This window comes from Fundulus heteroclitus, unplaced genomic scaffold (genome assembly GCF_011125445.2).
Source record: "Fundulus heteroclitus isolate FHET01 unplaced genomic scaffold, MU-UCD_Fhet_4.1 scaffold_64, whole genome shotgun sequence".
Taxonomy (NCBI): domain Eukaryota; kingdom Metazoa; phylum Chordata; class Actinopteri; order Cyprinodontiformes; family Fundulidae; genus Fundulus; species Fundulus heteroclitus.
Genome location: NW_023397077.1, coordinates 1,454,585 through 1,471,739, shown reverse-complemented (window position 1 = coordinate 1,471,739; position 17,155 = coordinate 1,454,585). Strand labels below are relative to the sequence as shown.

Below are 17,155 nucleotides of genomic sequence, written 5' to 3'. Positions count from 1 at the left end.
GAAAACGTCCAGTTCTGTAGCAATATTGACAGCAACTTAGGTCAAATTGACCTAAGTTGCTGTCAATATTAAATTTCAAAATAAAAGGGCTTTTATTTTGAAATTTCACATCATGTAGATGGAGTTTGATGAGTAACATCTGGAGATCACCTGTCATCTATAAGTGAAAGTAGTCACCTGAACAAAAGTTTTTCGTAGTTATTAAGGCTGAAGAGGGTGACCAAAATATACATTTCCATATTGACCTGTAGACCTGAATAATAAAAAAGATTATATAAAGCAGTAAAAAAAACATTTCAACTAACTGAAGTCAATATGTGTAAAAATAAAGAATAAAAAACGTTGATACACCTCAAACATATTGCTTTAATTTTGAAATGTAGTCACAGGTGTTACTACTGTAATGCTTAGTTTACGTGACTTACAAAACCGCGTGGGGGCTGGCTTGACTGTCGTTTTCGAAGTGGCAGCAGGCTTGACCGCAGTGTTATATCCGACCCTTCTTCAAGAAAAAGCATGCTAAATTATGTTATGGAAGTATATAATCAGTTGTTGTATTAATCAGGTATTTTTCATAAAGCACAAAGAGTTACCGTGTAATCACTAAAGCTGTGTGGCTTGAACTCTACAGAGGGGGAGGTTTGCAGCAATAAATCCATTCAAACTCTTGTAGATACCAGGCACGAAGAAGCACGGGAGGTCTTATGGGGGACCTTTCAAAATGGTATATGGTTTGAAACCTTTTTTTATGGTTCTTAATATTTATCTCGGTTAACTCCTAAAAAACACCTGGGCTATTAGATAAAAGTTAGTTCCTGAGTTGACACATGAGGATTTGTTTTGCTTGTGGGAAGATGGGCACTTGGAGACCGTGTGTGCTTGGACCACACACCCAGTCACTCTGTGAGAAGCCGAGCAGCCTATAATATACATGTGATTGGGGGTATTCGGCCAGACAGATGCTTACAATGGCCGTGGAGGGGGACTTTGGTAACATACTAAATGAAGCTCTATGGTAACATGTTTTTCTCCCTTTGGATTTCCAATTCTAATAAATATATGCATAAGTGTTTTGTCTCTGATAATTGATTTCTTCCTTTGCTGCCAAATCTCCGAACTGTGTGAGGCGGGCCTTCATGAATGAGACAGGCTGCCTCGATACACGATACTCCATCCATTTTCTCACTTGCTTTATCCCTCATGGAGTCGCGAGGGGTGCTGGTGCCTATCTCCAGGAGTTCTTTGTGTTGTAAATAAAAACATAATGGCAAATCACGAAGAGATCCCTTGTTGGTCGCCCGTGTTTATGGGCTAAGTTACTGGAAACGCGGGAATAAATGTTGACAAATGACATGGCCCCAGGTGGAAATACCACTCACTATTAAGCGCAAGAGCAGCGATAGACACAGAGGGAAGTTGTCCTCAGATGTTCAATCCGCTGAATTTTCTCAGTTGCTGGTTTGCATATATCCAAATAAATCGTTTGACCACCACTACTTTCATTCAAGCCATCTGTAGCAAGTTTGAGTTCCATCCATCCATTTCCCAACACGCTTATCCCTATTGGGGTCGCAAGGGGTGCTGGTGCCTATCTCCAGCTGTCAATGGGCGAGAAGCGGGTTACACCCTGGACAGGTCGCCAGTTTATCGCAGGGCAACACGGAGACAAGCAGTCCTTTACCACATGTCTCTTCCCCTCGTTCTGTCAGCCTACTGTCATAAAAGGCGAGCCACTAGAGCCGTGAAAAATCCCTAAAAAAATAAACCACTTTTGCCTTATTTTTTGGTTCCATTTGAGTTGTATTGATTTTTATGATATGCTGCTTTTAATTCAGTTTTTCATCTGTTTTGTTTTGGCCGTGGGAAAGACACCGTCTCAATGGGGTAATGGGTGGGTAACAGTACTGAAGCTACAGAGAGGTGTGTTAAACTATGGCTCTGCTTCCAGGTCTGGACTCTGGGTTGTCAGCAATTTGGAGAACTAATAAACCCAGACAGATTTAGCAGCACCATCCAAAGTGGGATGGACGCTGTCTTTCCGGATCAGACCAGGTTTTCCCCAGAAAGTTTGCCAGTTATGAAAGTAGCCCACATCGTTTTCAGGACACCACCTAGACAACCAGCGGTTGAATGACATGCGGCTAAACATGTCATCACTGGTCAGATAAGTCAGTGGACCAAAGAAAATTACGGTGTCCGAGATTGTTTTAGCAAACTTATCCACAAAGCAACACTAACTTTAGTGACCTCCAATTGGTGTAACCGGGTGTCATAACAGCCAGGGTGAATAACAATCTTACTGTATTTACGCTTATCCTTAGCAGTTTCAGGTAGGATTTGATGTCTTCCATTCTGGCCCCTGCCAGGCATTTGATTAAGGTCCCTGGTGTCTCTAATGCCATGTTTCTGACTTTGAAGCTGCCAATTACCAGAGTCTGTTTCTCAGCGGGTGTGTCCCTGAGGGGGGAAATTCTGTTAGACACGCAGAAAGGTTGGTGGTGACCTTGGGGCTGGAATCTAGAACTAGGCTTCCTACGTATTGTCACCCAGCCAGCCTGGTTACCCGGCTGCTCGGGTACTGCTGGAGGACTGCTACGTGAAGGTAATCTCCGTGGCTCTGCTCTAGCTAAGGGGTGGCTATCGGCTGTTTTTTCCAACAGCATGGAGCCAGGTGTCCAATTCTGGCACCCTCACCTCCAAAACTACAAAAACACTACATTTATTACACCTACAGTTATCACTAAGGGAGGCAGAGGAATAACTAAACATCAGACACAGAGAGCAGGAGAGAGGGGGAGAGTTGGAGACAGAGAAGCTGACGGCAGGATAGGAGAGGAAGCCATTGTAAGGCTAAAGCTAGGCTAGGCACCTCTTACGATGCCAAGAAAAGCAAACTGTGTGAAACACGAGGAGTTCCCAAACGCAAAGTGCGGCAACAGAGAATGTGTTTTAAATGTGCTTATTTTAGAAACAGAGATGTCACTGCAAAGAGATTTAAGATAAAATCGAGTCTGAAACATGCAACCACAATCCACATGCAGCAACAGAAAATGGGAAGTGATGTCTTACTTCAGGAGCTCAACCTGTTGCCACAAAATCTCATCTCATTCCAGCCTGATGAGGCTGCTAATGTTCAAAACTCAATGGCTCAATCGGTCCTCTCCATCAACAATGTCTTAAGTCAAGTTTTTCTCCTTTCAAACCTAGAGGTATGGTCCGGAAATACTTCAGTTCAGAGTGTAGCTCATGTTATTTCCTGGTTCCTGAGCCAATCATATGAAAGTTCCCATCGTGCCAAAACAGACCGCAGCATTTTTTTATTTTATCTTGGTAAAAATGCAGCAGTCTGGAAACATGGAAGCCAGTAAGAGAAACAGCAGAAATAGAACAGAACACAACATTATATACCTATCCTGTGGAAGTAAGATTTAGTGGACAGTCGCAGGACCGTTGGGTAAATGGTGGGTCTCCGTGAAAGGCATTGTGTATGTGTTATTCCGATTTTACTATTTAATTGTTACTTTAAAAGAAGGTTTCATATGAGTACAGTGACAGATTTTAATGATTTTATAAACAACTATATAAAACAGTCCATAAAAATTCATGCACTTTCAGTGTAAATTCCTTAGTAAATATATAGGAAATTTATACAAGTTTAAATCTCAACAGTGACTTCATTCAGTTTGGTGTTTTAAACCAACAACATACTTGGCTGCATAGACACATTGACAATATTATTGCCTACATGGAAAATACATTGAAAAAAATCAAATTGATTTAAATTCTTAGAGGGGCTTCTGCCGAGACTACACTATGCAAATGTGATGAAGGTCAGCTTCCAATTTTCATTTCACCATACTGAAGACTTTACAGTAGTGAAAAATGTGAAACCTTCCCTTTAAAAATACATTCTGATATTACTAGGACAAAAGGAAACTCACTTATACAATGATGAAAAAAGCCTGAGTTAAGAGGAAAGTGGAGTCATAATAAGCCTGAGGAAACAGTTCACTGATTTACTATGTTACATAACATAAAAAAATAATATGTACAAAAACATTATTTTATGTAAAAAAAAAAAAATCCAAGTTACATTTTCTATTTATCTTATTAAACAATTTACAAAGTTGCTGGTGGGGAAAACTGAAAAATGTTGTAAATGAGGTACTGCAGGTGTTGAGCCTGAGTCCAGACTGGATTAAACCAGACACCTTTACACATCACGGTTCATGTGACTTCTGACCGTTTTAACACTTAAATAAGGAAGGTCACATTAAGCTTTAACACAAAGACAAGAAATGAGGATAGTCAAATATAAGATCCAGTGTCATTTGTTGGGAGGAATTGGAGGCAGCATTAAGGGTCAATTATGTCCACTTCAAGCTTTAGGATAGTAACAACCTTTTGGCTGTGAGCCATAGAACTTAATGGACTCTGAAGCTTTTTTCTGACGGGTCTACAGATTGTGGACCCTGCCACTCTTGCTGACAAAAGAAATGAACAAACTGATACACGGTGCTTCAAACAGCTTCAGGGTGGGGGACCCTAGTTCAGCATAAGGCATTTGCTGTGTTACCAAGTCTAGGACTGCTGCTATAGATCAAAGTAGCTCCTGCTATGTTTTACGGCTGCTCCAGATCTGCTCTGGCGTACTTTTGTGGTCTGAAGAGTAGTCAAATGGTGAGTGAGAGTCACAAGGTGAGCGTTCATCTCGAGGAGAACGAGCCCCACTTGCTGACGCTCGCTGATCTGTTTGCCAGTCCGAGTGGTAGCGGTAGGACGAACGGTAGTCTGAATGAGAAAGATCCTTCACATCCTGTCGTTGGTCTCTGTTGGTGCGGAATTCCTCAAGTTTTCTATGCTTACTGTCGTTATATCTGCAAACATCAAAATCAATTTGTAAACCTTGAGAAGATAATGGTTAAGTGAAACTGTGAGAATAACAAAAGACAGATGCACACGTTGCCCTATGCGCTCATAATTCAATAGTTATCAATTAGATATAAACATTTACAAAATAAATTGTTATAAATCTAATGTGTGAATATCTTTATAAACTGACCAAGTGCTATGATGGTCAAATTTTTTACATGATTATAGTTCAAGCTACTGTAGCATGCACAAACTGACTGCTAACAGCCAAATAACAGCTTTCTTAAATGCATAAAGAATTTACCGCAGCACTATAAAAGTTATTCAATACCCTTGTATTTTTCAGAAAAGAGTAAGACATTGACTTAAGCTAAATAGTTCACTGCATTTGTGTTAAAGAAAAATTAATCTGACAACAAAACAGAAGTGGCTGAAAACTCGCCTAAGGTTGCCACTGGGGAGCTATGTAGTAGGAGGAAGAAAGCATAACTACTTTGTGCAAAAAAACTATAGTGAGATAAATTACAGCTGGGATACAGCAATGTTTTTTTCAAATTTATGTTTATATTCAGGTTTTGACTCCAATCCTATTACATTTTTGGTAAAATAGATTTGTTATTTTACAAGCATTTATTTTAGTTATGAGGACTTTTAGTGAGCCTAAAAGTTTCTTAAGCAGGGAAGATAGTGGAAACAGAGAGCTGTTTGGCTGATACACCACCTAGACAATAGAGAAATGAGGACATAAACATCTAAAACAATCATACAATTATTAATATGTAGATAAGAAAAACTTTATCATCCCCATACCGGGAAATTAATTAGCTTCAGCGGCCAGAAGGGTTAAAGACAGCTCTACCTAACGTAATTTTATAGAGGATAAATAAATAACAGGTAATATGCTGGATACTCATGGACAAAAATAGGAGTAATTATCAAAAATATATATATATGTAAAGGTGGTGAGAAAACATTTTCTATATTGCCAGTAGCCTAAAATGTCATCTAGAATTTTGCTTGTGTGATGCCATCTCCTCGCTTTTGATTGCTGCAGCACTTCTCACGTTCCAGGCTGGTGTGTAAAAGCACCAAGACGCACAGAGAAAAAGGAGCTTTGATCTGTGGCAATACACTTCAAAGTCTGCATTTGCACCATGATTGAGGGACGAATTTACTTTTCAACATTCCCCTATTCTTCTCCCAGAGCTGGCTGGACAGATGTGTTGCTGTTGTTTTTTCTGCATTCTCAAATACAACCGCTTTATATACGCAGACAATCCCAGTAAAATGCTGAAAGGTGAGTGTGCATTAATATGAGATAGTTGTAAAATGACTAGGGCTGGGCGATAAATCGATTTAATCGATTAATTTGAATTTACAATTCTTTAAGATTTCATTTTTGGAAAATCTGGATTTTATTTTGCCAATACACTCATTGGGTTTCCATGAAGAGAACATCATGTGATGCCGAATATATGTTTAGGCAAATTTATTGTCAAAATATTGTTAAGGGGAAACTTTTTTTTACCATAATACGAGGTACTTCATTTACTTATTTACTTTTTTTTTAAACTTAGTTTGAAGTTCACAAGTGCAGTGAAGCCTGTTCTTAGCTCAATGTGTAAAACCACTAGCAGCAAATGTTTAGTTATATTTTCATTGTTTATAATGGCACGGCTGCCATCTTGTTTTACAACCTTGTTTTACAGCTTGTTAGTAGTTGCACTTTGAATTCAGGTCAACTCCCTGACGAAATGCTTGACATAAAAGCAAGGTTTTAAAATAATTTCTTTAATTTCTTTTTAGGAAACAAAAAGGAGGGAAAAAAATCGATTAATCGGATTTGGTATGATAAAATCAGAGATTTATTTTTTAATCCATATCGCCCAGCCCTAAAAATGACTGGCGAGTAAACATAAGTAAATTAAAATAATGATGAGGATGTGAATAAGATCTGTTCAAACATTGTGACAATCAATTCATTTTGCTTATTTTCATCTTAATCCAGTCTGCTCGGTTGACTTCTCTTCTTTTATAGGAACACTTTTTTGTTGTTTTCTTGTACTATCACCCAATCACAGCTCTTTAAAGACAGTGTCACACCTAGCAACGGGGTCAACCATACCTCCTCACCAAGAGAAAAATTGCCTTAGAGTCGCTCTTAGTAGTGACCTGAATCGCTCTTAAGCTAAGACTCCTAGGTAGGAATTTTTAGGCTAAGATAGGAGCTCTGAGAGGACTCTCGAGAATTTTTGTGAAATACGGGCACAGATTTTTTAAGGCTGGTTCACACAGTAGGATTTTAAAATAGTCGGCCGATTTTCAAAGCCTGAGAGACACCACACATAACGATAAAAACTCCTAAATAAAAAAGGTTTGCTCATACAATGTGTGGTGTCCGGTCAGATGGCAAGCACAACATACAACACACTTCACTTAAGAAATCTTTCGAATCCTCTCAAGAGTTTAACGGAGAAAAAAAACATAAAAAGAAAAGGTTTTGGTTAAAGAAGTGGAGACAACGCAACCGGGGGCTCTGCCCTTGCTGCACTGCGAGCAATGGAGGCGAGTCAGGTTTATTTTTCCTCTCTCGTGGAATCACTAACCTTGCTTTCTGGTCTCATTTAACAAGCTACCGGATGGATTGTCATCGGGGCAAGACAATCCATCATGTTGAATATTCCCGATGTGAGGTTGTAGCGGTCCCGACATTCTACCGAGTGGACCAGACTGCTCTTAACACACCACACACAGCAGGATATTCTCATAATGCTGATGATGTTCACATTTCTGATCGTTTTCTTCTGTCCTTCAACATCTCCCTGTCTCTTTCCATAATCAAGCCAGTCCGTCAGATTTCTTTTTGCAATATTAAAAACAAACACAGACATTTTATCCTCCCACATTGACAATATCCCAATCCCTGCTCTTTCCTCTCCGGACCACCTTGTCACCCACTACAACACTGGACTTTCCTTGCCCCTCTGTGTCCTTTTCCCGCTCTGCCCCTTGGTTTTCTCCTGAGCTCCGCCTCATGAAAGACAAAGGCCGGCAACTTGAACGCCTCCATAAAAAAACTGGTCTCTCCATACCCAAAGAAATGAATAAAACTCATCTTCTTCACTATTCAAACTTAATAGCAATAACTAAATCTAACTACGATTCTGACCCTATCTGCTCCAACGATGGCATCTCCAAGTCTCTCTTCTCAATAATGCACAAGATTTTTGACCCCCTGATTCCCTGCCTTCTCACATGTATTCAAGTCAGACTTGTAATTCATAAATAATCTTTTTTAATAAATAAATCAGCTCCATTCACCAGCAACTAAATATGACCCCCTTGCCTCCCCCTTCCCCTCTGCCCCTCCCCCGTAGCCAGTCATTCTCCTGCTTCCTACTGCCCACTTCGTCCGAAATTTCAGATCTCATCCGTAAATCCAAGTCCTCTACCTGTTCTCTTGACCCCCCTTCCCCACAGTTCTAGTCAAAACCTGTCTCACCTCCCTCCTCCCCTTCATTACTTCCATTATTCATTCCTCTCTCTCCTCTGGTATTGTCCCCTCACTTTTCAAAACTGCATCTGTCTCCCCGATTCTGAAAAAACCTTGTTCTGATCCCACTAACTTTAATAATCTTCGTCCCATCTCAAATCTTCCCTTTATTTCTAAAATACTTGAAAAAATGGTGTCTGCTCAACTCCACGCCTTTCTTACCCTCAACAGTCTTTACAAGCCGTTCCAGTCTGGTTTCCGCCCCTCCCATAGTACTGAAACCGCCCTAATAAAAATCACAAACGATCTCCTCATAGCTGCTGATTCTGGACTCCTATCCATCCTCATCCTCCTCGATCTTAGTGCGGCCTTTGATACCATTTCTCACCCCACTCTCCTCAATAGATTATCCTCTCTTGGCATCTCACACACCCCTCTTGACTGGTTCCGCTCATATCTCTTTCAGTCACACATAAATAACATTACCCGGTCTGCATACTTACACCGTCGCAACATTAACCGCCTCTGTTCCTCCCTTACCACGCACAGTGCCTCTGTCTTTATCCACAGCCTTATCACCTCCCATCTTGATTATTGTAATTCTCTTCTTTTCGGTCTCCCTCATAAATCCCTCCATAAACTCCAACTTCAGAACTCAGCAGCTCGTGTCATCACCAGAACCCCCTCTTTTCACCATATTTCCCCTGTCCTTCACCAACTCCATTGGCTCCGAGTTCAATTTAGAATAATTCAATTCAATTCAATTTTATTTATATAGCGCCAAATCATGAAACATGTCATCTCAAGGCACTTTACAAAATCAAGTTCAATCATATTATACAGATTGGTCAAAAATGTCCTATATAAGGAAACCAGTTGATTGCATCAAAGTCCCGACAAGCAGCATTCACTCCTGGAGAAGCGTAGAGCCACAGGGAGAGTCGCCTGCATTGTACATGGCTTTGCTGCAATCCTACCTACTGAGCAAGCATGAAGCGACAGTGGGAAGAAAACTCCCCATTAACGGGAAGGAAAACCTCTGGCAGAACCGGGCTCAGTATGAACGGTCATCTGCCTCGACCGACTGGGGTTACAGAAGACAGAGCAGAGACACAACAAGAGAAACAAAAAAGCACAGAAGCACACATTGATCTAGTAATCTGTTCTATATTAGATGGAAGTAGCGGGTGAGCCGTCTTCTCTGGATGATGTCACAGTTAACAGAACGCCAGACCAGGTGTACCTACTATGAAGAGAAAGAGAGAGAGCAAAAAGGTAAAAGCTGAAATGACGACAGTCATTTCAATGTAATACAATGCAAAACTGGAGAACAGTAGAAATCAGTAGAGTGAGAAAAATAGATCCTGATGTCCTCCAGCAGCCTATGCCTATCACAGCACAACTATAGAGGTAGCTCAGCGTAACATGAGCCACTCTAACTATAAGCTTTGTCAAAAAGGAAAGTTTTAAGATTAGTCTTAAAAGTAGACAGGGTGTCTGCCTGACGGACCAAAACTGGGAGTTGGTTCCACAGGAGAGGAGCCTGATAGCTAAAGGATCTGCCTCCCATTCTACTTTTAGAGACTCTAGGAACCACCAGCAGACCTGCAGTCTGAGAGCGAAGTGCTCTGTTAGGAACATACGGGGTAATCAGAGCTCTGATATATGATGGAGCTTGATTATTAAGGGCTTTATACGTTAGAAGGAGAATTTTAAATTCTATTCTTGATTTAACAGGAAGCCAATGAAGGGAAGCTAAAATAGGAGAAATATGATCCCTCTTGTTGATTTTCATCAGAACTCTTGCTGCAGCATTTTGGATCAGCTGAAGACTTCGAACTGCATTTTGTGGACTTCCTGATAGTAAAGAATTACAATAGTCCATCCTTGAAGTAACAAATGCATGGACTAGTTTTTCAGCATCACACCTGGACAGAATGTTTCTAATTTTGGCGATATTCCGGAGGTGAAAAAAGGAAACTCTGGAAACCTGTTTAATATGGGATTTAAATGACATGTCTTGGTCGAAAACAACACCAAGATTTTTAACTTTATTACCAGAGGCCAGGTTAATGCCACCCAGATTAAGTGATTGATTAAGAACTTTATTTTTTGAAGACTCTGGCCCAAAGATTACAACTTCTGTCTTGTCAGAATTTAAGTGCAGGAAATTTAAAGTCATCCAGCTTTTGATGTCATCAAGACATGACTGCAGTCGAAGTAACTGATTGGATTCATCAGGATTTATGGATAAATATAGCTGAGTGTCATCAGCATAACAGTGGAAATTAATCCCATGTTGTCTGATAATTTTGCCAATCGGAAGCATATATATATATATATATATATATATATATATATATATATATATATATATATATATATATATATATATATATATATATATATATATATATATAGTAAATAGATACAATTTAAATACAATTTAAAATCCTTCTATATCCTTTTACAGCCATCCATAAACTTTCTCCTCCATATCTATAAGACATCCTTCACATTGCCACCTCCTCCTGCTCCCTCAGATCCTCCTGCATCCACCTCACTGTACCCCCAGCTCGACTTGTCACCATGGGGAGCAGAGCCTTCAGCTGCTCTGCTTCCCAGCTCTGGAACTCACTCCCACCTGACCTCCGCAGAATTGACTCTCTCCCCTTATTTAAAACTAGACTCAAAACCCACCTGTTTCAGCTTGCTTATTTGTAAATATACGGCTCATAACTGTTTTTATGTTCCTGTATCTGTATTTTTGTATTTTAATTTGTATTGTCTGTAAAGTGACCTTGACTATCAAGAAAGGCACTGTTAAATAAAATGTATTGTTATTATTATTAAGATTATCTTAAGAGACATGCTGTTGACCGGCGCCTCTCGGAAGGGGGAGATCAGGGTAAAAATCAGGCTAAAAATCCTGCTGTGTGATATTTAGTATTTATATTTTCAAATATATTGCAATATAAGCATATACCATATATGTGTATATACTAATAAATATAAGAAAAATGTATTGCAAATAAGACAAAAAATTACACTATATTTTTATATGTAACAGTCCTCCACACTGGATCTTGGAGGTATGCATGCATAAATAGATGCTTGCATATTTTGGCAGATCAATTAGCATACATTTTCTTTTGAACAGTGTCACATCAAATATCTGTTTCCTGCTCTGGAATTCCCTTTTCAGACCAACTACATTTTCAACATGAATCAATGTAGTATGTAATCTATCATACTTTTGCCCAAAAGCAAAACATTTTTTTTCCATAATCGGCTTGTTCTGTTTGGAATGTACATAATCAGAACCTGGGAGGATATATTTTCTTTTTAGTCGAACTAAGTCAATTTTCTTTGTCTGTCTTTGGGGGCTAGTTGAAAATGGGCAAGACGAGACTGGCCAGAATTCTTAGCGGTATGGCAGGCAGTTTTGACATTTACTAAAGGCGCTGTCCTCTCTGTTGTTCCATTTTTAGATCACTAAAATAGGATTCTTTCTAGTCAAAATGACACTCCTAATAGTCTTAACTGTAATTTTAGATTTCATAAATTTGCCAATAGAAATTTAATTTCTATTGGCAAAAAAAGAATTTCAGGATGTCAAAAAAAACCTTATACATAGAAGTATTTGCACATTTTAAGTAGCCGTTTATATATGGAAAATATTACTTTAGATATCTGAAATGTTAATTTTGACGAGGAAAAAATGCACTATACGCACGCGCAGTGCTAGGTGCGAATGCGGGTGAGTCTGTTGATTTGAGCGCGAGCAGCAGAAACAAAAAGACGTTATTGTCTGGCAAAAATGGCAAAACATCGGCTTCCTCTTGTAAGTTGGGCGAAGGGACCTGACAAAGATAGAACCAGCATAATTTCAGTCAGCTGTATACTTGATTTTGACCCAGATGATACGAAAAACAGGACATTTCTTGTTGAATGCCAAACAACTAATAGCAAGAAGCCTGCTAATGGATGGCCCGTCGAAGATGCTGTAGGTCTTCAATTACAGGGTTTATGCAGGACTGAGTAACTCTAATTTAATGCTTTTTAATACTCTTTTAATGCTCTTAAAAATAATTTTAGTGCCATCAACAAGTACCTATGACTATAGATTTTAAACTTGACAGTCAAAAAAGGACCTCAGCTAAGTCATTTTTGTCATTTAAGGAAAAAAGCAAAGGTAAAACCTACTATTTCAAGGCAAAAATATGGAAACACTACTCCAAGCCTTCACATCATGGCTGGATTAGTGTAATTCTCTTTTATCTCTGAATCGGTCAGTCCTCACTCAAATGTCTGCAGCTGGTTCAAACGCTGCTGCACACCTTTTAATGGCAAAACATAAAAAGAGCACATTACCCCATCCTGGCCTCCCTTCAATGGTTGCCTGTTTATCTTAGAGTTCCGTTTAAAGAACTTCTGTTTGTTTTTAAGGTTTTAAACAGCTTTGCCCACCTTACTTAAATGAGCTTCTCCTTCACCTTTACAACCCTGCTTGCTCATTGACGTCTGCTGACCAACTGCTCATGGTCATTCACAGTTCTGAGCAGAGACTTAGAGGGAACAAGGCCTTCTCTATTGTGTCCCCTAAAGTCCGCGGTTCTCAAAGTGTGCGGCGCGACCCACTGGTGGGGAATTGAGACGTGACAGGTGGGGCGCGCCAAGTTCCAGTGTGTGTGTGTGTGTGTGTGTGTGTGTTGTGTGACTATAAATGTAGAACGTGTGAGAGCAAACTGTCCTTATAGCTGTCTGTTGCCGCTTATTAGACCAATTAAACCCAAAACGTAATCATTACTAGCCTACATGCAGTCTAATTAAAATAACATTAGATATGAGAAAAATTTCACCAGAATAATGATTGACGTGACGTCAGCATATTATTTGTAATGGAATAACCTTTCGCGCCCCAGTGTTGCCAATTCAGCGACTGACGCTATATTTCAGACCCCTCCAGCGACTCTTTTTCAAAAAAAGCGACTAGCAACAAATCTAGCGACTTTTGGAGACGCTTACGTGAAAGCACGTATCGTTCATACTCTTGTCCTCCAGCGGCAGGTGCTGCCGTGGGGCGCCTCCCCCGTCCTAACCCCGTTCTCCCGCTACCGCAGGAGTCCCTCTCAGCGCTGCAGTCAGAGCCACAGCATGTTTACCCTCAGCGTCCAGACTGCAAATAAAGCGCACATGCGCTGGGATTGACGGCGCAGGTTGATCATAAATAACTGAATTTGAAATATTTTATCTTGAATAAATAACGGCGTTTGATTCACACAGCCACATGTTCATGTTTTACCGTGATTTGTAGGCTCCTTGGTGGACCACAAGGGAAAAAAGAAAACGTTAAAAAAAAGTTTTAAAAAAATTGTAACTCCGCCATAGTGTCTCTTTATGGTTCATTTTGCCGGTCTTAAACCCGGGTAAAGGAGGAGGGTTAGTATTGTAATAAATTAAACATTAATAAAAAATATCCATCCATTTTCTGATCCGCTTTATCCCTCATGGGGTCGCGGGTTGCTGGTGCCTATCTCCAGCGTTCACTGGGCGAGAGGCGGGGTTCACCCTGGACAGGCCGCCAGTCTGTCGCAGGGCAACACAGGGACAAACAGGACAAACAACCATTCTCGCACACACTCACACCTAAGGACAAGTTAGAGAGACCAATTAACCTAACAGTCATGTTTTTGGACTGTGGGAGGAAGCCGGAGTGCCCGGAGAGAACCCATGCATGCACAGGGAGAACATGCAAACTCCCCTATCTCCAGCGTTCACTGGGCGAGAGGCGGGGTACACCCTGGACAGGCCGCCAGTTTTTTTTTTTTTTTATAAAAAATAAATAAAATAAAAAATAATAATAATAAATAAACATGGACAGAAAAAAGTGTTTTTACTCACTTTTTGTCTCTCTCTCTAACAACGTTATTTCTCCCACAGCGTCAATAACTTGCACATCACATCATGTGGCAGATTATGCAAATTAGGCGATGACGTCATTCAGCGACTTCTAGCAGCTTTTAGCACAGCCAATAGCTACTTTCCTTACTGAGGAGTTGGCAACACTGTTGCGCCCATATATCTGCATCTGTATACATCGGTTTCGCGCCAATGGGTAAAGACTCGGTATTGCAGATGTCAGGGGGGAGAGAATTCCAGAGTGTGGGCGCAGAAGGTGAAAAAGCTCTGCTCCCCATGGTTTTAAGACGGGCTGAAGGAACAACTAAGTGAGTGGTAGAAGAAGATCTAAGTATGCGGGAGGGAGTAGAAATTTGAAGTAAATCAGAAAGGTGTGGAGGGGAGAGATTGTGAATAACTTTAAAAGTAGGAGGATTTTGAACTGAATTCTATACTTCACAGGTAGCCAGTGGAGCTGCTGCAGGACTGGGGTGATGTGATGAAAAGAAGGGGTTCTAGAAATGATGCGAGCTGCTGAGTTTTGTACTGACTGAATTTTGTGAATGGATTTTTGAGGAAGACCGAAAAGAAGAGAATTACAGTAATCAATGCGGGAAGTGACCAGACTATGAAAAAGAGTGCAGGTGGAGCTAGTGGAGAGAGAGGGGCGAAGGCGATTGATATTGCGTAAGTGAAAGTAAGCGGAGCGGGTAAGGTTGTTAATGTGAGAGGAGAAGGACAAGGTACTATCAAGGATGACACCCAGACTCTTGACCTGAGGTGAGGGGGAAATTATGGAGTTGTCAAATGAAAGGGAGAAAACTGTCAGCTTTGGATAAATTAGATTTTGTTCCCACTAAGAGGATTTCGATCTTGTCATTATTCAATTTAAGAAAGTTGGAGGTGAACCAGGATTTTATTTCGGTTAAGCAGGAGATTAATGAAGGAGGTGGGAGTGAAGAGTTTGGTGTACAAGAAAGATAGAGCTGGGTGTCATCCGCATAACAGTGAAAATTGATGTTGAATTTCCTAAAGATATTGCCAAGGGGGAGAATGTAGATGATAAAAAGTAGGGGTCCTAGAACAGAGCCTTGGGGAACACCGGTGGTAACTGGAGAGGAGTTGGAACGATATGACTTAATCTGAACAAACTGAGTGCAGCCAGAAATATAGGATTGAAACTAGGCTAGGGGAGTGTGAGTGATGCCAATTGTATAAAGTCGATGGAGTAGGGTAGAGTGTGAAACTGTGTCGAAGGCTGCACTTGGATCAAGAAGAATGAGGATGGAAATTAGACCAGAGTCAGCTGCTATTAAAAGATCATTGATTATTTTTAAGAGGGCGGTTTCAGTGCTATGAGGTGGACGGAAGCCAGACTGGAACTGTTCATAAAGCTTGTTGTGAGTTAAGTGAGAATGAAGTTGAGAAGCGACTGTTTTTTCCAATATTTTTGAAATAAAAGGTAAATTTGAAATTGGCCTGAGATTATTGTAATTGTTGGGATCTAGTCCAGGTTTCTTCACAATAGGAGTGATAATAGCAGTTTTGAAAAGAGATGGAACAATTCCAGAACCAAGAGAGGAGTGAATGATGGCAGTTATGAAGGGGAGAAGAGCGTGGAGGTAGGATTTGACCAGGGCAGACGGAATGGGATCAAGTGGGCAGGTGGAAGATTTAGATTTGTTGATAAAATCAGAAATATCGGAGAGGGTTGGTAGATGAAAGCTGCAAAAAGGCTGGCAGGGTGAAGGGGTTATAGGGGAAGGGGGTGACAGGATAGGAGGCAGGCACTGGTGAATTATTTTGATTTTATCATTGAAAAACTGCATAATCGAATTGCAGGCGTCAGTTGAGCATAGGTGGGGAGGAAGAGAAGCTGGGGATTTGAAAATATTGTTAAACACCAAAAACAGAGTCCGAGAATGACCTTCGTGTGAGCAGATCAGGTTGGAATAGTAAGTGGATTTAGTTTTAGTGATTAGTTCTTTATACTGAGTTATCTGAGTTATATACATTTCGCTGTGAATTGTTAAACCGGTTTTCTTTTTAAGTCTTTCAAGTTGACGGCACTTAGCCTTCATGGTCCGGAGTTCAGGGGTAAACCAGGGGGCGGAGTGGGAAAAGGTGACAGTCTGGGATTTTGTTGGGGCAAGGAGGTTCAAAATGTCATTTAAGCAGTTATTGTATTGAGATGTCAGTTCATCCGGTGAGGAAGAAGGATCCAGGATTAAAGTTCTTAGGATGTGTGAAGAGAGAGTGTCCAAGTTAATGTTCTTAATGTTCCGGTATGAAAGGAGCCGTGGGGTCTTTGCTGTGAAGAGACGAGGGGAAATGCTGAATAAAAGGAGGAAATGATCAGATATGTGAAGATCCTCAGCTGAACAGTTAGAGGGGGTGAGACCAGAGCAACAAATTAGGTCAAGAGTATGACCTTTAGAGTGTGTTGGAAAATTTGAAAACTGATCAAAACCAAAATTGTCCAGACAAGATAGGAAATCTCTGGCGAGGTTCAAAGAAACTGATTTCTTTGTGTTTATTATGCAATGAAAAATAAAGTAAGTCTATTTTTTTCTATTCTGTCTGCAGCAGCTGCTGATTTTAGGTCTGCTGAGGAGGACCAGTTTATTGATATGACGTCTGACTCCACCCTGAGGCTCAGGTTTAATGCTCAGACTCTTAGTGAATTCTGGTTTGGAGTGGAGAGGGAGTATCCACTCATCGGGCAGAGAGCTGTGTGCATTCTTCTTCCCTTTGCCACATTTCAGCTGTTGCTTCACTGAAAACAAAATACAGATCTCAGCTGAACATTGAGCATGACTTGAGAGTGGCAATATCAAGCCTGCAACCCCGTTTTGATAAACTGTGCAATGCAAAACAGGCTCATTGCAG

At 40.5% G+C, this 17,155-nt stretch overlaps 1 protein-coding gene across 3 annotated transcripts in view; it reads right to left on the bottom strand.

The window, feature by feature from the left end:
• Positions 1 to 3,540: 3,540 nt before the first annotated feature.
• Positions 3,541 to 17,155, bottom strand: part of chd1 (chromodomain helicase DNA binding protein 1) — a 103,278-nt gene continuing 89,663 nt past the window's right edge. For all 3 annotated transcript variants that reach the window (XM_036133591.1, XM_036133592.1, XM_036133590.1), the window contains exon 36: positions 3,541 to 4,877. In XM_036133591.1, the coding sequence (XP_035989484.1) occupies positions 4,616 to 4,877 (262 nt within the window). In that variant the 3' untranslated portion in view covers positions 3,541 to 4,615. The remainder of the gene's footprint in view (positions 4,878 to 17,155) is intronic.